Genomic DNA, 22,082 nt, shown 5'->3' on the forward strand with positions numbered 1-22,082 from the left:
AGGAAGTCTGGTTCTAAATTAAAAAAAACTAAAATGAATAAATAACATGGGGATTTAACAAATGTTCAGGGTGTTATAAATGCTTCAGTAATTTTACTAATGTCCTTTCTGTTAGCAGCTTTATTACACATATCTTTCAGTTTAAGGAAAACAAAGTAGAATAAGACTCTGTTTACATTAATCTTGATGCAGGTGATCTAGTTTATGTGATGTAGCCCAATGATTTCTCTCTCTAAAGTGTAACTAACAGCAAAGTCAAATGACATGTTCAATTTCAAACAATATTTACAAAAATACACTTAGTAATAGAGACATCTGTTTTGTATTTTACACTCAAATGTTTCAGAGCATAATGCAATGACAGTACATGCAAATAACAACACCTGCCATCAGCAGAGCCCCTTGTTCAGAAAGCAGCACATTGTCAGAGTCAGTAAAACCTACTTCAAAATCTGATAAGTTATGGACAAGCGAGTCCAGATGAAGGCAAATGCTGTCAAATCATGCATGTCATGAATGTGTAGCACCGGGTGTGAATTTCTGTTGCTTTGGTGTTCAGCCTGCCTAATGAATGTGAAAAGGGTTCACGTGGGACCGGTAAATGGTTCTTCAGACGTGATGAAACAGCCATTGCACAGAGGAAAATGGTCAGTCTGTCTCAATAGAAATGTCACTATGCAATAAGTATGCAATGACTTGCTGTCTACTGTAATGAGCCTAGACCGCGAGGCTGTCTCCGGAGACGTTGATAGCAAGTATATCCTCTGAATGACAACGCTTTTCTACCATCTGTTCCACAAGCTCAAGTCAGTGAATGTACTGTATGAACAATACATACAGGGGGTCGGAGCATCATATTTCATTTGGTTTAAAGCTAATTAATGTTTGCAAAATGTTTGACTTAAATGAAAACAGCTCATGTCAGAGAGGCTCGCACTAAGAGTAGTTACACTCGAAATGGAAAGCCTTGGGGACTCAATTTAGCAGATAACCAGTTTTCCTCCTGAGACTTTGGATTCAGGTGACTGTCAGGAGATGATACTATGAGTATATCCTGCACTGAATGTGTATGCTCACAGACAAGTGCCATATGACAATCTTGATAAGCATGTGACATTTGAATGTCTCCAAACACACACCAGGCTGAGCCCATGTCAAATGCAAGCCCCTGCAAGTTCTCCAAGTCCTGTGGTTAATTATTTTGTAGCTTTAAAGTCATTTACCAGAGACAGCAGGGCCCAGTCCCCAAACCATTGCTGCCTGTGTATTAGAACACCACGTCTGTCACCTTTTAATGGAAAACACAACCAAGGTGACCCATAATAGGTTCCGCTTTTTCCCCTCTGTGCATGCCCTCTGCAGACATCCAAGCCAGCAAGGTGCAGCATTTCGGTCGCTGACAGGAAACAGGAGCGCCAGATTAGAGAATGTCAAATTAATGCAGATGGAAACCAGTGAGAGGCACCAAACATGTGACTGCATGGTGTCAAACTGAGTGACTATTTTTTCCCCCCGTTGCCTTCTGCAAAAGCATCTGTAGTCCCAGCAGTATTGTTGTTATCTTAGACGTAAACGGTAGGTGAAAAGCAAGCAACATATTGCTTGATAAACTGTTGTGATAAATTTGTTGTGATGGCGAGGAAAAGACTTAGCACTTGAGTGTTTGCTTAAAATATTGAAATAATAATTGATTTCAAATTTGTAAATTTACAGTGCATGAGAAAGTGTTTAAATACAGCAGTTAAAATAAGTATTAATGGTGTGCATTAGGGTTTTTTGCCTTTCAAATGGACCCATTGAAATAAAATGCACCTTAAATATAGGTAACAACTCAAGTAATAAACAGATGCACAGAAATCAACACAAATTAGCTCAAAAATTAAGTGGAGTGGTACATGAAAGTATTGAATGTCTTTTTTTTAAATAATGACAGCTTAATTAACAGCACTATGCACTAGAGCAAGTGCGGTAAAAATGGCAGCAGGTGTTTTCCTGTTTCCGACAAAAATAGAAGGTGTCTATAAAAAAGAAGAACGATGAGAGTGAGGGTGAATAGAGAAAAACAAGACGTGATTCAAAGATTTTTTAAAAATATATGAAAAGGACCAACATCATCAGCCTGTGCATAATCTGCCAAGTCATACAACTTGGAGTGATGCTAAGAGTTTTCTACAACAATAAATTTTAACAACTTCTTTCATGGAATTGGTAAAAAGTATTTCTTGAAACCAACTACCGGTTTCTTTCCTGAACTATGAACACAAAAGCTCTTTTTCAAACTATGTTCTCTGACACATTGACTCTTGCCAAACTGAACAACGATCTCAAAACACTTTGAAAGGGGCTAAAAACAAAAGAACAACCTCAGATCATCCACACAGCAGTCAAAATGAAAACAGTGCATACCCAGTGATTACACGGGACGTCAAACAATAAAAAAACAGTGTTCAGGGAAGTGCACATCATGTTTATTGATTACAATGTATTGAAATCCCTTTAATGACTACAGAAAAAACATAAATATCAGATTCTCAGTCTTGTTTTATAAAAATGCATTGTACTAATACAGCAGCACTAAAAGTTGTTAATGATTTTATAGATGTTTTCGGATAAGAAGCAACATGGTGCAGCCCTCTTTGTTTATTTTTTTCTACAGCATTTGATACACTTAATCATGAGGTTTTAATACAGAAACTCTTCATTTTTGGTTTGAAAACTATCTGACCAGTGTGTTCAAGTAGGAAATCTAACTTCCAATTCTCTCCATCTGCTCACTAATGTTCCTCCGGGGTAACTTCTGTTTATTAATGTATATAAATGGCCTTAGTTATGTCATATGCAAAATTAAATTTGCATGCTTATGATGTTGTTTTATACTGATCTGGTCTATCACCTAACAGTCAACTTCTAATGTTTTAAAGGCAAATCTTTATGACAGCAAGCTTGTATTAAATGCTGATGAATTGAATGTGATGCCGTTTTCCAATAGGATATTTGAAATGAGGATTTTCCACTCAGCTCTACAGCTGGAGGTCTGAAAATTGAATGTGTCACATGATATATACTGTATATACAGTATAGATAGATAGATAGATAGATAGATAGATAGATAGATAGATAGATAGATAGATAGATAGATAGATAGATAGATAGATAGATATAGATCTATATCTATATATATCTTTGTCTTGATTCTTGATTCTTTGTCTTTGACTCCCCACATTCAGCAGCTGGATGAGGTTCTCATTTATCTTCAAGATTAGATCCTTTATATCATTTCAGGCTACTTTCATGTTTGTACTGGACTATGGTGACAATTTATACATTCATGCTTTTCTTAAATGTCTTCATTCACTGGATTAAGTTTATCATGCAGCTTTAAGATTTACAACAGGTTTAAATTGTTTTACACATCATTGTACGTTATATGACAGGGCTGAATGGATGGCCTTGGTCACTCGGAGACGCCATCATTGGCAAATCTTTATTCATAAGTCCATACTTGGACATCTTACTTTATATTTATACGCCTACATAAATAGAAAATCCACCTGAGGACTTTCTCTTCGTTGAGAACTTACTTTTACTTTCAGTCCCTAAGTCTGAACTGAACTTGGAAATAAATCTTTTCAGTTTTCTGCTCCATCTTCTTGGAACAAGTTACATAAAAAGATTAAATTAAAGTTGCTGTTGTTACTAAATATTTTTAAGGCTGTTTTTAGTGATTTTTGGAAGGAAATCTTTGCTTTTGGCAGGAACACAAGGCTGTTTTGCCTTGAATGTTTTGTGATCTCTGAATCTTGCTGCCAATCTTGGCCAGGATTCTCTTGTAAAAAATAAAGATTTTTAATCTCGATGGGAATTTCCCAGTGAAATAATTGTAGTAATAATACAATAAAAAAGATTTTAAAATAATAGTAAAAATAAGGAAAATGAAAACAAACTAAAGTTCAGTAATTACAAATCCCAATTTCAAATAAGCTCAAAATGCAATCTCCAGTAGATCTATATTTATATATAGTACAAACTAATGATTTTGTGGAGGAAAGTGTCACTATTTAAGTGAAAGGAGGATATGGATTTACCAATAGACCGATTAAAGAAATAAATGTGTTCTCAGACTTTGAATTTTGAATTAAAGGATGGTGTACAGAGTTTTAGCAATTGTGAAAAACAAAAACCGAAACATCCATTAAAAATGAAGAAACTTTCCTGCATGCTGCTGACTATAAAAGTAAATTAGGAGTGAAGCATTTTTGTTCTAAATGTGTGGAGAAATGTATCACTCTCGTCTGACTTCCATGTTTTCTGGCCTTATGTAGTGTTTGGTGAATTTATTGTTTTACTTCCTTTACATAGGACACAGTAATCAACAAAATCTCAGACAGCTAAATGTGCTTTAGACTTCAATAATCAGCACTTTTAAAAGAGCAGTGTTAGACAATGTGTTTAAGATTATGAGAAAACAGTTTTTGTAAAATAGTGTATTTTGTTTCTCAAAAGTGTTTCATTTTACGCAGAATCTACATTGTTCTGCTAATTGGGTGTGTGGTTGTGCTAATTGTGATAAGTGATGAGAAAAGAAACTGCTTTGTTTTCAAACTTGGAACAAAAGCAATCATAAAAAAAACCCTGTAAAAATATGTCTATAAACAATGCAATTTGTATGTTTTGCAACGACAGTGTTCCAAACGCCTTGAGAATGTCATGGTTTAGCCATCAAGAGATACTTTTTGGGTGATACCTCGGTAATGAGAAGCCTTTTTATAGACCAAGAGTTAGGACTAAGCCAGCATTAACACATATTTTTACACTAGTCGAAGTTTACACTTTCATGTACAAGTGCAATTCAGGAAAAGAAAATTTTAAAACAATTTACAGGCACAGAAAACTACCCGTTGCTACTCTGAAAGAGCAGTGCCCATGACAAATAAAAATGCAGAAATTCTTGATATATGGCTGCTGGTTTTGACAGCGTGTCACACGAGGAGGCCGTAAGATTGGTCCTGTGCACTGGGCCAAGGTTGGCTGATGCTTTATTGAAATGCAAAAATGACTACTCGCAGAGCAGAGTTGGTGTTGTTTTAAGATGCATCAAAACTGCATGCAACAGAGGAATCAGCAAATAGGGGGATATGGAAAGAGTTACTCATTTGCATTGGGGCCTCAAAGCACATTGTCTTGCATGGGCACAAACACAAGCACAGGATACTGCAAAACTGGCCCTGATCAAGGCTAACAAAATGCTATTGTGTGTCTCAAGGAGCTGTACTCATAAATGAAAAAGTCTTGTGGTTGTTTGGTTTTCATGGTGGGGATGTGTGGCTTGTTGAGTGTAACAGCGGAGAGCAGCAGTCCCGCTTGCAGCTTTCATGTCTGTTAAACACAAATGAACAAAGACACTTTATCTACATTATTCTCTTTTTGGATGTCTTTGCTCTGCAGCTTTCTAAAAAAAAAACAAAAACAAAAAAAAAACAAGGAAAAGAAAAACATAAAAACACATCCCCTGTCAGTATGATGTCATTCATTTTCAAATGTCAAGCTGCTCCTGTCCTTCCATCTATGGCCCTTTTTCCCCTGACTAGGAAATGTGTCAAAATTGTATTTTTGTGCTTTCAGATCGTCTGCTCTGATGAAAGAGATACGCTGAGCAGAAAGAAAAGGAAGCAGACTGAGAGCAAAGTCACAGAGTCTTTAGAGAGTGGCTGCTTTACTCTGATATGATTGCTGGTCTTCCACACGGAGAGCAAATATGGCTGCCAAGCGAATGTGTGTGATATGCAAAGATTTAATAACTTTTTAGGATTTAAGCCATGAAGTCTGAAAAGTAAGAGGTAATAATTATACAAGACTTCTGATCAGCGGGGGAAACATGACAGATATTCTATTCAGCATGGCATGGTTGTCACAGGATGATGATCAGCTGCAAACATGGAAGTGCTGAACCATATGTTATACTGTAGTATGTTACAGGAATATTTTAGCACATACATCGCTAGACATTTTAAATTAGACATTGTGAAAGTGACTTATTGTTTCATTGATTGCAGTTTAATTACAGTTTTACAGTTTTAGATTTGAAGCCAGACGTTTTCTTGTAATTTGCATTCTTTTTTTACAATGTCAAAGCTTTCAGTCAGCACCTCCAGCATATTGCTCATATTTGCCAGAATGTAATATTGACACTTTTGTCCCTTTTTTTCCACACATGTACGCCGCAGTCTCTGCAGAAAAGGTAATTGGATCTGTAGTGCAAATATGCTAGCAGACTTATGGTGCACTAAGGGTTGAAAAAAAATATGAAGTCTTCCATAGAGCCCGATAAACCCAATATTAATTACTCTGCTTATTTCTGATACTACGCCCCCCTTGGAACCAATTATTAAGTTGAGATGTTTCTTTCCAGCTTAATGAGGTCTAAGTAATGATAATGAATTTCACATTCCTGCCAAGCATTCAAAATAGGTTTTCACAATAGCAAAGTCATATGAAATGATCCATCAACCACAACTCTGGTTTCAAAAGAATTTCTTTTCCAGATGAGGAAATCCAAAATTAGGAAATTGGCTCCAATTGTTCATGTACGAAGATATTCTTCTCAATGCTTATGCTTATATCAGGGAAAACAAAAGCTTTGTCATGTGAAATAATTTGAAATCTAGCCGTATTTACACAGGAATTAATTGTACAGAGGTGGACTGGGTGACTGCATTTTCAGTATAATTTGCAAAAATGTGAAAATAATTTTTACCTTGATAATTGTTAAATATTTTCTGCTGGCCTTATAATTTTAAATCATAATTGGCTTTTTTTAGTCACCCGAAGAACATTTCAAGGATTAATCATCTTTAGGTGAATTAATTATTGCAGCAAAATCTTCACAGGTCTGCCTATAACGTCAAAGAGCTGCAGCTCGGATCTTCACTAAAACTAAGAAAACAGAACATATCACTCCAGTTCCAAAGTCTTTATATTTGCTTCTTACATAAGAGAATAGATCTTATAATACTTTATCCAGTTTATAAACCACTGAGTGGCTTAGGACCAAAATACATTAAAGATATGCAGTTGTATCAAAAATCAGACCAGTCGGGTCTTTTGGTTTCAAATCTACTCCATCTGCATCCTCATAATCAGAACAAAACTGAGAGAAGCAGCATTCAGTTTTAATGCTCCGTTTATGTGGAATAAACACCAGAAAACTGCAAAAATGCTAAAACCCTGAGTTTCTTTTAATAGAGGTTAAAAAAATCTTCAATAATATTAACTGTGACATTATTAATTTTGGTCTGTGTTCCAACATTTCTTTGCTTCCCCCTATCATGCCACTGCAATATAAGGTTTTTTTTAGTTGCTGCTTTACATTTTTTCATGTAAAGCACTTAGAAGTGTTAAAGCGCTACCAAGAGTCAGAAGACACTCCAACACCAAACGTGTTTGCCAGCATACGGTAGAAAAGTAAGACAAGCAAACACACCAGGATCATGAAAGAATCATGCAAAGCCAAAGAATGTAGCTTTTAAGAAACTCTGTGTGGACTAAATCCGTTAAAAAAGTAACAAAGCAGAGTGCAAACAGCATCACTAAATTCTTAATTTAAGTCAATGCATATGAGAGCATTGCATTCACTTAAAGGTTGCCATTTTTAAAGAAAGAAAAAAAACAATACAAGATGCTACAATGGTACTGCCAGAGTAGAGCAGAGCTGCATCTTGCCTTCCGATCCTGTATGCTCTGCTGGACTCACGTGTTTGCAACCGGCAAAATAACCAAAGCATCTCTTTCATCACAAAGGGTGTTTTTTTAACCCAGCGTGTTAAACTGTGAAAATAGCCTGAAGAGTTACAGTTCTTAACAGTACTGCCTTTTCTCAAATCTGTTGGCATTTTCAGTGTTCACTTTCAAACTACAATGACTCACATTAATGCTAGTCTTGCTTTAGCAACGTAGGAGTTTGTTGGTAGTCTGCAATGTGTTGGGCTACAATAATTTGCATCATAAGAGAAAACAGCAAGGATGCTTTACTAAATGGTCTTGTGTTTTTGTTGGGTTGTTTTACGTGTGACTAAACGAGTAACGTCATGGTGATTTTATTTGCAGTTTCAAAATTAGAATTTAATTTGAATAGTATTGAGTTTATGTGTGAACACGGCTGCTCTTTAATTCAACAATTTCCCGTTAGAACAAAAGCTACCCCTGAATAAGTGATAACATATGTCCTCACTGTTTGAAAACATTATATCAGAAAGTTAAGCCAACCTTGCCTTGTGTCTACTGATGACTTTTCCTAGAGAATTGGACCTCCTGCAAATTTAAAAAGCCACAATGATATCTAGCTTTTATATTTTCCCTGCTTTATGGAATAAACATGCTTTTCATTTTTAATTTAAGCTGCAGTCCTTTGGGCCTTTCACTCCACACTTTAAGAATGTGTGTATAAAAGTCAAAACAAGCCTTTCAATGCTTCCTAATTATGTAATTATTAATCTATTAAATATAAATGCAGTTAAATGTCAGACTAAAGTCTGATTTATTCACATTAGCAGACGATGAACAACAGTAGGACCAAAAAAGTTCTAAATATAAAAACTGTATTTTCCTCAAATATATTTTATTTGGATGAGATTGAAAACAGGATTCTATATTTGCTCGAAACTCTGTTCAAACTCACAGCAATTAAGTTTTGTATGATAATTACTTACTATCATTATCTACTAATTAATCTGAAATATTAACGATACCCTTAAGCTCTGTTTTGAAAAAATAGATTCATTTGCAGTCACAAATAAATATGTCTACCTTTCCAGAACACTAAGAGGAGCAAAATCATTTTGCTGTTGTGTGCATGCCTGAGCTTTGTTTTGGACTATTTCTGGATTAAAGCAAAAAGTGAGCACTTCCATCAGAATTCAGGTTTTCAGAGTCAATTATCCTTGAGCTATGTAAAATGTCACAGCAAGATATTTAGAAAACTGCACCTAATTACAAACAAAACCAGCACCCAAAACTCTGGTTGATGACCCCAGGAGGATGCTCCTTTTCCTACACCCAAGAAACACAAAGTGGTTTGAAACAATCAACTAACAACGTCACTCTGAGGCAAAATGTGTCTCTCTCCTCTTCATTATACGGTAGGTCTTTCATATATGCAATCCTAATGATGCCTTAGAGAAATATTAGGCCAGAGGTGGCAGTTCATGCACTTCAAACTTTAATGTTCTAATTTTGTGATTGCAAGCTGTCTATTCCTAAGGAACTTTATGGTTTAGTGCAACAACTCTTTGCTTGCGGGTTACATCATTCAAACTGTAGTGGTGTGTGGATGAACTCTATTTAAGCCTTGAACAAGGATTTAAAAGATGTCACGGTGTGTTCACTGAGGATGGGTCAAAGATGTTGTAGGAATGAATAATCATGTCATTCATTTTTTTCCAGTTTGTGTGTACAAGAGTCGCACAGTGAATTTAAACATAAAAACAATGCTCTGCCTCTCTGTAGAGCATCAAAGTAAGGGAAGCAATATGTATCTAATGTTTTATTACATTTCTTTGACTGAAGTAGAGCTTTTTCAGATCAGTCCCCAATCCAAATCTATCTAACTATCAAGTAAACGTTGGAAACAATGACAGTTTTAGACTAGCCTGTTTTTGTTAGTCAAGATTTATTAAGATCAACAGACACTTGCATTACTAGTGATATGTCATAATATTCAGTGCTCAGAGAAATGAACAGTAATTAACTACAACATTAAACGTCACTGACACTCTGCTCAAACTAGAAAAAAAGGAGATAAAAACAAAGTCTATTTTACACTTATTTCACTGGCATTGCTGCTAATAAATATGGACATCACCATGGCAATGCACCATTGTCTCCTTGTTGTTTAATATTAAAAGCATATTCAGCAAGCTTAAACAGTCTACTTCACAAATTACTATGAATAATAAATCAGCTGCCTTTAGTTCTATTTTCGATTAGCAGTTTAGTGCTATATGTATGTTCAGAGCCCTCAAATGATGATTTTTTTTCAAAAGCACTGATCACTGACTAATCTAGCAACATTTCCTGTTGTTTGGGTTCTCTCTCATCCAAAGCAGTCATAGGCAGCCTGGTCCTCCTCAGCTAATCAATCCCTCCCAGCTGAAGTTAGAGCAGATGTTCACACCTCACTCCACAATTGCAACGAAATTTCACATGTTGGGTTATTATAACCTTACTCTTTATCATAAATTTATCACTCTGCCTAAGTTAAAAATAATCAGGTTGAAAATGTTCATGTTGTATTGTGACTTCTTGTAGCTTCTTCGAAGAGGGACTTTAAACAAAAAATAAAAATGAAGCTTTGGATCTTTTCCTTAAGACACAAGCCTTGATGAAGACAGACACATGAAATATTACAGTAAAAAAAGAACAGGCATAAGAATAAAGTTAGTTTTAAACATATTTAATAGGTCTACTTGATTTTAGTAAACTTGACATTGTGATTCTATTGATGAATATTGAGATGATAGAATCTAAATAACTTGCATTTGTAACCATCACAATCATCCTAATAACACTGCTGAACTTCAGGATGTTGTAACATGGAGATCAAATCTGGGCATGCACAACAAAAATATTTTAGCCTACAAACTACTGGATTAAAGCAATTTTGTGATTGCACTATTGCACACGGTAAGAATGTGATTCAGTATCCTGGGCAACTCTTACATTACTCACATTATATTTCATTTATGACGTTATTCCTTTCTCCCAAGGCATCTATTATAAATTACATGCACGTGGTCAATTATGCAAATTAAGTGATGATGTCATTTAGCAAAGTCTAGAGAGATTTAGGACATCCAACAGCTGCTTTTGTAACTGAGGATTTGGCATCACTGTACTGGACTGTCACAGACCCAACACAGAGACACATTAGACAAGTAGTAAACATTCTCTCTTTCTTTCCACATCAGATCTAAACTTCTCTGCATGGAGTAATACATGCAGAAGACATAATTCAATCTTTTTATAGCATCATTGGAATCAGGCTTTTGCCTTTTTGTAGTCATTATGTGCCCGTATCGATATCGTTAACCTAATGCTTGCCTGACTGCACTTTTTAAGCTTTAAGGCGTTATTTTTTTGTAGTTCTCAGAGTGAAATGAGTTAGAATGATACAGAAAATTATTATAAAGTTATTTACACTAACATAGTCTTTAACATGCCTGAGAGCTGATAAACTATTCTTGCTGTCAACACCTCTGTTATTGAGACACTGAGACTTTAGCTGTGGTTAAAAATAATGATAAAAATAAAAGCATCTGGTGTAGTCTCAGAGAGTGAAAGCTGGCTAATTAATTACGCTGTGGGCCACAAAAAATCGTTTTGCACATAAGTGACGGCAACTCATAGCTCCAACACCGAATTGGCTGAAAGACTTCAATTAAACATGCTGTTTAAACAAATATCCACAAGCTTAGAGGAGATCTTTCTTATGAATAATTCACATCCTGAAAGAGTGAATAAATGGGAAATACTAGAATGTGTAAAATCTACTTGTGTAGCTCTGAGCATACAGTAATAATTAAGCTACTGATTGTCTTACGATTAATTCATGTTAGAATATATATATTTTTAGGGCAAGCAGAAAAGAATACATGAATACTTTATAACTGCTGGAAATGATGACAAAAAAAAAAGATTAACTTCAGTCTTTTAAAGTGGGAAATCTTTTTAAAGCCCTGTAGAAGATTGTCCTGATATGTAACTTAATGGATAACAGTTCTTCATTCTCTCAGGAACATGTTTAACAGCATCCGGACAAAGTGGGTTTGTTCAGCTCCAGCTGTGGAGAGGCCCTAGGCTCAGGCTGAATGCCTCTTCCCATTGGCGCCGCAGTGACACTAGTGGGAGCATGGTTGAGAAGAGGTCCAGGGGAGGGGCGGAGGAAGATGTATGTCAAAATAATGTGCCTCCAGGATGCATTATATAAGGCTATTAAATTGTCAGTGTCTAAAACAGTGTGGAGCAGATACAAGCTTTGTTTGTGACAGCTGAAAATCCATTTTTCATGTTTGTTTCAGTGTGAGGTTTACCAGTGAGTGGTTCTTTTGTTGGCGTACAGATGAAAAACATGTCCCGATTCAGAAAGAGGTACATGAGTGGTTTTTAAAGATGCACCAATCAGATTTTGAAATGGTTCTGCACTGGTTTTGTGAAGCTCTTACTTGCCAAAACTGACTTCTGATTATTCCAATTTCTGTTTAAAACTATGTTATGCACATCAATAAATTTTCATATATACTGTATATTTTTTTTCTGTTTTATAAAACATTCATTTTACTGTTTGAAACACACAACATGAGTATGGAGTATACGTTTTAAAACTCAATTTAGCATCTAATTGCCTTTACAAAGGTTAGTGTTGCTAGCATTACATAAAAAGGTATTTACAAATGCATATTCTACAAACTGTTTAACTTTATTCTGTTCTGAGCTGCAGAAGGGCTGCCAACGTTCAAAATCCTGCATTTTCCATAACAGATTTTAAAAGCTCAAAGGGTGAAAACAGAGTAACTTTGCTTTTCATCCTTGCTGTTACCTGCTGAAAGTCTTACTCCCTCTTGCTCTCTTGTGGCCTGAATGAGTGTTTATCCCAAAAGGTTTTCTTGACAGTACCACCTACCATTGCTTAGGCTCAGTATAATACCTTCACCGATCAGAAAAAGATTGAAGTTTTTTTTATTATTTTTGACAGACATTCACCTGTCATGCAGAGAGTCAGGTGACTTCAGGCACTGGCCAGGTTTTCAGTGCATCTCTAGGGATTTTCTCTGCAGGCACAAATAAACTATGGTATTATAATACACAGTTTATTAGATAAATTGCATAATAGAATATGATTTTTTTTAAAAAAACGTTTGTAAGATTACCAAAGATTGATTATGTTATAAACAGTTAGCATGCTGTAGCTTAGTGTCTTCAATTATTATGAAACCAAATTAGTTGGTCTTGGGGGTTGAAGCTGACAGCTAACCTCCAATGAATTTGAGTTCAACCTGAACTCAAATTGAAAAGCACCACAGTGGTTTATGCACATAAATCTTTAAAACGGTATCATGTTTTTCCTGAGGTCATAATCTGTGGCTGAATGTGGCTAATAGATGTGCCTTTGTTTAGATCAGAAGCTCAGAAAGCATTAATCTCATCATCTGGGCTTTAAATTGTTTAAAGTATGAAAAAGTATTTTAAAGAAACAATAAGAATTCTCTCTCTTATTCATCTGTTATTTAAGAAACAGAAATTGTTCTGTTATCCCACCTAAAATAAAAACAGGAGAAGTTTAGTCTCACTTAAAGTCAGAAAATGAGAAAAAAATACCTGTCTCTCTTTTTATGTAGTTTATGCAAATATTTGGTTTCATTGTATAATTTTTTAACAGAACACTTCAACAATCATGAACGAAACTTTATAACAATAGTTACAAAATTAAATGGATGTGATTCAAGTGTCCGTGAATTAAACCTTAAAATGATGCACACTTGGGGGTTTGCCAGCTTGCTTCCTCGGGTCTAGAGCTCTGCATTTTTCATCTTGTTATGAATGTTCATTCTAAGCTATACTTTTTTACAGCTACTGCAAGGTGGGAGGTAAAATGCACTGAGCTGTGAATCAGTGACCTTTCAGTTATGAACAGTTTGACCCCACAAAGCCAACTGTTGGTGGATGGGAGTTCACAAAGGAGCAAGGCCACCTCAGGCAGCCACTATTGTTGTTGTCCTTTCTCCCAACACCTACACATGATGCTCTGCATCAGTAATAGCTTTGTTTCTTTTTGGGTAAAACACTGCTGCTTACACATAAAGGAAATATTTGTAATTATACTTGTAAAGAATGTGTCCCTCCTTAACAAATAAAAATGTGATTTGTCAACTCTGCATACAGCGTATTTTTGGATTGTAGCAGACATGTTTATGGTTAAAATCACCTTTCTAGTGAGTTTTTGTGTGTATTCTTTTTTTTTTTTAAGTCAGTGCTTCAGTCAGGAAAAATTGACCATCTGTGTTTTCCTCTGCACATGTTTGAGGGTCGAGAAATGTGCGACCCCAAAAGCAACGTCTCTACCCACTTTGTGAGTGCACCGACACGCACAATCTGTTCTCTTTTGAGCACTGTTCACGCTCTTTGCACTGAATAAATACAGCACCTTCTGAATCATGCCACAGAGAGCAACACTGGCTGCACCAGGAAGGCAGAGAAACAGCCCAAAGCTTACAGAGAGTGGCAGGCAGCAATCTGTAAGCAAGGCTGCAGGGTGAAAAGCAGGGCACCTTGTCCGAATCACTGAGCATGCACAAGCACCTACTCTAGGGTCATCTAGCTAATGGACTTCCCGGCACACTTTGCTTGTAACGGCATCCAGTAAGAGCAAAATTTATATTAGAAATGTGACTGAGAATATCTAGATAATAAAAATAAATATTCCTTATAAATAATTATCATTTCCAAAGCTTTTAAAAGGTTCACAGACCTTGTCACAATTTAGTAGTTCACCCAAACACTACAGATGAATGACTTTGATACATCTCCCTGTGGAACTAAATTTCTATTGGCAAGGACACGACTGATCTCTCGCCCTCTGTAATCTCGATTTCCTCTGGCAATACCAGCCACCGTGAACCTGTGGCATTTTGCTGCCTTTAATGATTGGCCCAGTGGTCTGCAACCAATGGCCTTCTTGCCACCAATTCATGACCCGTCAACCCCAATCCTCCCACCAATCCACCAGGCGCACAACACACACGGCACAGAACAAATGTCCCAGTGTCAGAAACAATCCAGACAGCCACCCCATCCTCCTCTCATAAAGCTGGCATCTCATCTGTCCAAGAGTGAAGAGTATGGTAAATGGAATGACATGGCATTTACACTTTCCGTAACTGAAGATCCTGAAGGAATCAAATTGTTCAAATTGAACAGGCTTTTTTTTTTCTCAAAGATTTACCTGAATGCACATTTGAAATATTAATTCAATTTGCCTTTGTTGACAGGAGACCACTTTTGAGGCGATATCCTATTTGTGAGTGTCTCCCGCTACGTTTTTCTTCTCCCAACACACATCTATGCCAGTTATAAAATGAAGGTGTTGGAACAGGAAGTCTTCTGACTCACAATATTGAGTGTATTGAACAGACCTCTTGCTGATATGCTTGAGGTGCAAAATAACAGAGGACCTGCACACACACATATGCAAGCTACATCAGCCTTTGAAGTTCTGACAGCATCCAGCTTCGTCTCCTCTGCCGAGTGCTGTTCATAATTATTTACCATGACGAGGGCCTCACGTCCCTGCCTAAGAAAAACAAAAGTTTGTCTGCAATCCTTTGGTCATTTTTCATTCAGTGCAATTTCACAGGGAGCATAATCGCACAGATCAAATTGAGAGAGAGCAGTCTAGCATGAATATCAACTGTGATAGCTCAAGAAGGAAAGCACAGGGGAATTCATTGTCTATCTGTGTGATCTTCTGAATAGAAATTCTCCAGCTATCTGATGCAAATCTTAATGAAAATCCCAAGTGTAAAAATGTATAGCCAATATCAACTACTTTTAAATATATGATTCTTCATAACTCAACCAAACTGGTTATTAAGATGTTGATCAGTCTCTTTTGCTCTAGGTTTCAACGTCTGGATTCAGTTTCACTCTGGATTCAGAACTGGGCTATTAATGTAATGAGGGCACGCTCAAAAAGTTATTGCAGGAAGCAAAGCACATTTCAAAGATGGTTAGAAGATATATAATGATGTCTCACAGCTTTAGTCTAACACAGACAGCCTGGCCTGAAGTATGATGCAAACAAATATTTATGCAGCTGCAGTCCAAATAGGTTTATCAACCCTGATTCTTAATTGGACAGGAACAAATTCCTATATAAAAAAAAAAAAAAGTTTCTTGAGAGTTTGGTTCTGTATGTGCAGCAAATGATAATGGAAGAGAACTTGTCGTCTGGGACTGAGCCAATCAAAAGCACACTTTGGTGTTACCATGGCAGTGACTTAACAAAGGAGTACATATCATTGCAGTAAAGTTGAAATAAGCAGCAGCTGCATGTTTCAACTTTGGTGGTTTTTAAATAAGAAAAACAGTACAACTTTTTGGAAGTTGAGAAAAACTTATTATTTTTGATAAACCAGCTTGTTATTATGAAGAAGCTGCTCTAAAATATCTAAAGTTGGAATAATTTTGATCTAATTCATGAAATCCATCTGGCCGCCTAAATTAGGTAGGAGAGCAAAGAGTCTCGGTAAAACCCCCGTCACAATTTTACACATTTCTTTTCATTTCACTGGCATAGGAAAACATCTCCTACTGCCTTTCCAGGATTTGCTTTATTGCCTTCAACACAATTGCAACTAAAATATCACAATAATGACTCAATAATAATGTTACTTAATCTCACAGTATAAAGTCTAGATGCTACATTCAACTTGGGTTGCTGGACACTTGAAATTGAAAGTAGCTCTATGAATCATTGAAATTCAATTTCTGGTGGTCAGAAATTGAATCTCATTGAAATCTCATTTATATAGAAAAGTTATATAAATGAGACTCTGATGTCATTGGACACTTCCAATGACCCACAATTTATTCCAGTGTACATGCACTACTCAGAATGCAAGGACATCAAAGAAAAGCAACATACACTGTGAAGATAAGACTGGTATCAATACTCCAAAAGATCCTCTTCATTTCCTTACATTTAGACCCACACATGTTTTTTGAACAATACTTCTCTAAATAGGAAGCTATTTGCTTCAGGCAAAAGTTAAAATTCAACGTTTGTATCTTGTCAAGCACAATGAATAACGCCGATAACTTTATGAGTTATAGCAAAAAATTAGGCTTGCCGCTTTCTACTTAAACACATAAGAAATCCACATGAATTGAAAGAGATAATAGGAAAATGACAATACACGTTTTAACAACCAGAGCAAAGGAGAAAGCACATAAAGACTCACCGATCGTGTGAATTGTGGTCCGGCCGGGCCTCGTCCCAGGATGCTGCTGGATGGTGTCGTAGAAGGTGGCCTGACACAGCTGGATGGCCGTTATGCTGACCCAGAGGCACAGGCAGAGCAGCCAGGACATGACAGGACACATCTGCTGAGAAACAGCAGAGGTGGAATCAACACAGCAGACATCGTGTTCCCTACCTGAGACATCCTGCGCTCAACACAAACACAAATCACACTCACTTGCCACTTTTTTTTTTCCTGTGATTGGCCTCAGTGCCCCCCACAGTGGATTTTTTTTTCTTAGTCATCCAGATGTATGATTAGGATTATATAAGTATGAGTTCTTCCCTTTTTCTTCCCAGTTTGCCCTGTCTTGTCCGCAAGCCACAGCACAGCAAATGTAGTGTGATCCCTGAGGACTTTTTTTACCATGCAGCACAGATTTCCCCTGACAGGCTGACTTCCTTCAACTCCTGAGCTGTGCTCCTCTGCCTCACAACTAAAAAAAAAGAAACTTAAAGAAAGATAAGATTTTGCAAGAAGCCAGCTGCAGAGCCTTTTCTCTCGCTGCCAGAATAATGTGACAGTGACAGGGTGTTAACAGGAATCAAAAAGGCTTGTAATGTTTCACCATGCTCTTGAGTTATAACAAAAAAAAATTATCCGGAGGAATGGTTCTGGACGCATAAGCATGATACTTGACTGTTTCTCATCGGTAAGATGTAGTTTTGTACATTCTTTTATAAAAGCACTTATTTTTATCAAAGAAAATTGGGTTTTTACAGTCAAAATTCTTTTATGATGCTGCATTTTACTGACAATAAAACTTTTATTAAACCACTTTTATTAAATTACTTGTACTTAACCACTTTATTTTTGTACATCTTTTCACTTTTCAAACGTCTTTGTTCTCATAGGACATATAATGCAATTTTTAAACTGTAAATTCTTAAAATAAAGAGGCATTACTCAAAAATATATCTTGCCAATTTCAGGTTTTTATGTTTTTCAAGCAAAAACTACTAAATAAAGGCTCTTACCTGTGCAACCCAACAAATAGTGTGCAAAAATCTCAACAGTTTTCTGTAAATCCATCCATTTTCCCGGTTATGTTGATCCCATCTAGGAACTCTGAATTTGGCTGGAGGAGGGAACTCCACTGACTCTGCCTCCCCGCTCCACACTTTGATAGCAACAGTCCAGTGATTCAGAAATAACCGTCAAGCCGGTGTCAGGGGGGGAAAAAAGAGTAATTTAAAGCTTTTCAATTCTTCACCTTGAGGAGCTGCTCCCAGTGACTGAATTCATTTACCCTCTCGCATTTTACAAGCACGTGTGGAGCGCTCCTTAATTAACTGTGTTGGAATCTTTTCTTCCAGCGTCCGCATCCTTCCAGTGAGAGGCAGCCTCCGAGCAGCGGCTCTCGCTGAGTCCCTCCTCACTCAGCGAGCACTGAGAGACAAATGTTCCCGTGCAGCTTGGCTGAGTGTAAAAACTGTATCACATGTCTTAAAGCCAGACTGCCTCTGGATTAGATGGCATAGTGGGACTCCATCAGATCATATGCTTCTGACAATTGCAAATCAGGAAAGCTGGCACCACTCACACTGCTGTGACCACATGATTAACAATTATTTACATTTAGAACTGCCATTTCTCCTGGGGCTGCTCATCTTTTTATGGATTGTCCTATCGGCTTTTTTGTGTGAGTTTTCTATTGCCCCACATTGGTGAAATGCACAAAGTATCTTTAAGTATTTCCAAAAAACTCTGAAGGATTACTAGAGAGAAAAAGGGTTGTTTAATCCTTCAGTTTACTTTTGCAGTGTATATAAAAAAAATCTTCTCACCCATGATGAAATGTCTCGATTTTTGTTCATAATAAGATTTTGAGGCAAGACTGGTATTTGAAACTACTAATAATTTTACTTTGTGACCAAGGTTAACAATTTCAGCTAAAGAAAATCCACCCCAAAGCATAATGCTTCCACTACCATGGAACTTGATGGTGTTCTTTTGGTGATGTACAGCATTGTTATTGTAGAAAACAATCTTTTATCTTTGTATAATTTTTAAAATGAGTAGAACCATTGCCTTCATCAGACCATTGTATATTTCCCTAATAAATTTGGGAGACTTCAAATATGGATAATAAAGCTGTTGCACCATATTCTCTGAAAATACAAGCCACATAACAAGCAAGCGTGCACATTTACAAAGCACGCTTTAATATTTAATATTTATTTTCTCCCTTAAAGAGGGTGTATTATGTGTTTTCTAGCCACATGTAATAATTTAATAGCAATCAAGAAAATATGTCTTCAGTTATAAAATTGTTGTATATATCAAATATGACTTAAAAGAAATTTGGCTTAGTAACTTAACACCTTGAAATTAAGTCTCTGTCTTTTTAAGAAAGTCCTGCTTTCTGCCTTCAGGGTGTCATCACAACATCGCTCCTCTATTAACCCTTTAGCAACATTTTTACCAGTGATCTCACTAAAACCTAAAACCACATCACTTCACTTTTAAGACCCTCACACTGACTCCCTGTACCTCAGAGAATACACTGTAAATACTGTACTTATGTTAGTTTACAAGTCACTGAATTGCTTAGCCCTAAAATACTTTTAAGAAACGTTGTTGTTGTATCAACCTTCCAGACCACTCAGGTCTTCTGGTTCTGGTCTGCTAAGCATCCCCAGAACCAGAACCAAACATGAAGAAGCAGCATTCAGTTTCTATGCACCACAAATCTGGAACAGACTTCCAGAAAACTGCAAAATAGCTGAAACACTAAGTTCCTTTAAATCAAGTCTATTCAGAGTAGGCTTTGATTAGCAGTAACTGAAAATTTAATCAACAAATTTAGCGTACACTTAATGAGTCTCATGATGGAATTTGACTAAATGTAATGTTTATTACTTGTTTCATATTTGATGACTATGTGATGTTTTTATGGTGTAAGATGCTTTCAATTGCCTTGTCACTGAAATGTGCTATAAATATAAACTCAACTTGAGTGCAGGAATGTTTTTTTGATTAGGGAATAACATTATAAAAAGATGTAAAGCTAAATTTGTTTTTTTACATAATACTGCACCTTTAGTGTCTGATGGTAGTCATCGGGGTTATCTAAACACTTGCGCTTTCAAAGTGCCTCCTATTTCCACAAGGCTCTTCCTTGGAGCTGCAGTCTCCAGCCTCAGTTCCCCTAGACTATCGGCAGCAGAAATTTGGTGGATTTGCAAGTCTGCTGATTTTATCATATGAAGTACTTCTCAGTTCAATGCTCTGAGAAGTGTTGGACTGAGAACACTTCTCAGTCCAATGCTTGAATGGTTGCACATGGCATAATAGAAAAAAATGCTGAACGCGAAGCGTTGGAAAGAGCAGTTTCTTTAATACACAGAGGCCAATTTCAAGGCATCAAATTGCAAAATGTATTTAAAGTTATGTTGAACATAACTTAAAATAAATTTTACAGCATTATATAACGACTTATAACAACTGAAGGTAACATAGTTGCTTGATTGTGCTATAAAATGGCACCGTGTGGCTGGAAAATACATAATGTATTACAAGAAAAAAATCTTGTCAACCTTTTTTTACTCATGGAATATGTAACATTCTTGTTTCCACTTTGGGTGAGTTTTGAATTTATGAAGTAAATCATAATACATACATACCAAAATAAGACGATTAAGACAAAGTAAAAGCTGTACTCAATAAAAGTGAGACACATTTGGGTGAAATGAGTGAAAAGAAAAACTGTAAGCTAACTTTATGCAGAAACAATAGTCTATTCAATGGAAGGTAATATGCACCTGCATCTGGGGACATTCTCCTGTTCAAGAAGGAAACTTAATGATGAGCCTATAAAAGGGAGGGCGGTAAGTGTTGTTATTCAGAGTAAATAAGCACTATACTGTATGAGTGAGGAAACAGCTCCATCTGCCCTGTTCTCTGTCACCTTTACTGCATTCTGAGCTCTTGTTTTGAATTGTGATCTTTTTTTTATCACTGGCATGCAGAACATGCCCAAGGCCCACAGCTCACACTGCAATCTCTACGGCGTAAATACTTGACAATTTATTTTGATGCTTGCTAGGGAAGACAGAGTGCATCCCCAGTTCAGGAAGGAGTGAAGAATACCCACAGAGAAGCTATTTTACAATGCTGCATTAATGTTTGAGGAATTTGGCAACATTGTAGAAGGGACGGGGACAAACTGTACCAAAGGAAGCCAAATAACAAACTGCAGAGTTGTTTTTGAGAGGGTTTCTTTTCAGAGACTGTGTGGTTTTTAATTGTTAACAGAACACATTGTCCCATGTAGATGTGGTGTTTTTTCATTTTGTCACCTTATTTGAGTCTAATGAGAGTCAGCTAGGAAATTCTTGAAACTCAAAAGACAACATTTACTCTGCTGCAAACAGAGATAAATGAAATCAAAAACAACCTTAGTTTTATGATTATTGATGATAAGGATGTGTTCAAGTTCCATTGGGGATGAGAAAGGATGTTCCAAAAATAAAACATGGATAACAGAACCTACAGTAATTGTGAAGCCTAGCTAAAGGTGGAGAAGCACCCCAACAGCCAAAGAGTAAAATATTTGCCCGCAGCTAAACTATCCAGATCATCAATGCTCTCGTCTGATCTCGGAAGCTGAGCAGGGTAGGGACGAGTTAGAACTCGGTAGACATCTCACTGGGAATACCAAGTGCTGTAAGATATGGGTTTGTTCCCCAGTCCAGTCCCATGTTGAAGTGTCCTTGCAATTCTCCTTTGTCTCAATGCTTTTTTATGTGAGAATGAAGGAACAGAAAGTCTTAAATAAATGGGAAATAACTTCTTTTTTTTTTCTGAAACAAAAATTGTAAATGGACTTGATGTAAAACATTTGGAGAGTGTATCCAACTTTCTAACCATTTTTAATGAAAAAGTAACAAATATCAAAGAACTTAAGATTACTGATTAAAGACACAGTTATTACAAAGCATAACATTTCTTGATTTTTATATGCATCTGGAAATTTTTTTTTTATCAATGTAGACACAAAATCAAAAACAA

The 22,082-nt window shown here is 36.5% G+C and overlaps 1 protein-coding gene across 2 annotated transcripts in view; it reads right to left on the minus strand.

The window, feature by feature from the left end:
- LOC114141995 (protein FAM19A1-like) overlaps nt 1–19,280 on the minus strand; it is a 37,843-nt gene extending 18,563 nt beyond the window's left edge. The window contains exons 1-2 of one of the 2 annotated variants that reach the window (XM_028013108.1): nt 18,047–19,280; nt 17,010–17,154 (exon numbers count right to left, since the gene is read on the minus strand). In XM_028013108.1, coding sequence (XP_027868909.1) covers nt 17,010–17,151 — 142 coding nt within the window. In that variant the 5' untranslated portion in view covers nt 17,152–17,154; nt 18,047–19,280. The remainder of the gene's footprint in view (nt 1–17,009; nt 17,155–18,046) is intronic. The other variant, XM_028013023.1, reaches the window with a different exon arrangement.
- Nucleotides 19,281–22,082: the final 2,802 nt, after the last annotated feature.

The sequence above is a fragment of the Xiphophorus couchianus genome, chromosome 1 (genome assembly GCF_001444195.1).
Source record: "Xiphophorus couchianus chromosome 1, X_couchianus-1.0, whole genome shotgun sequence".
Taxonomy (NCBI): Eukaryota; Metazoa; Chordata; class Actinopteri; order Cyprinodontiformes; family Poeciliidae; genus Xiphophorus; species Xiphophorus couchianus.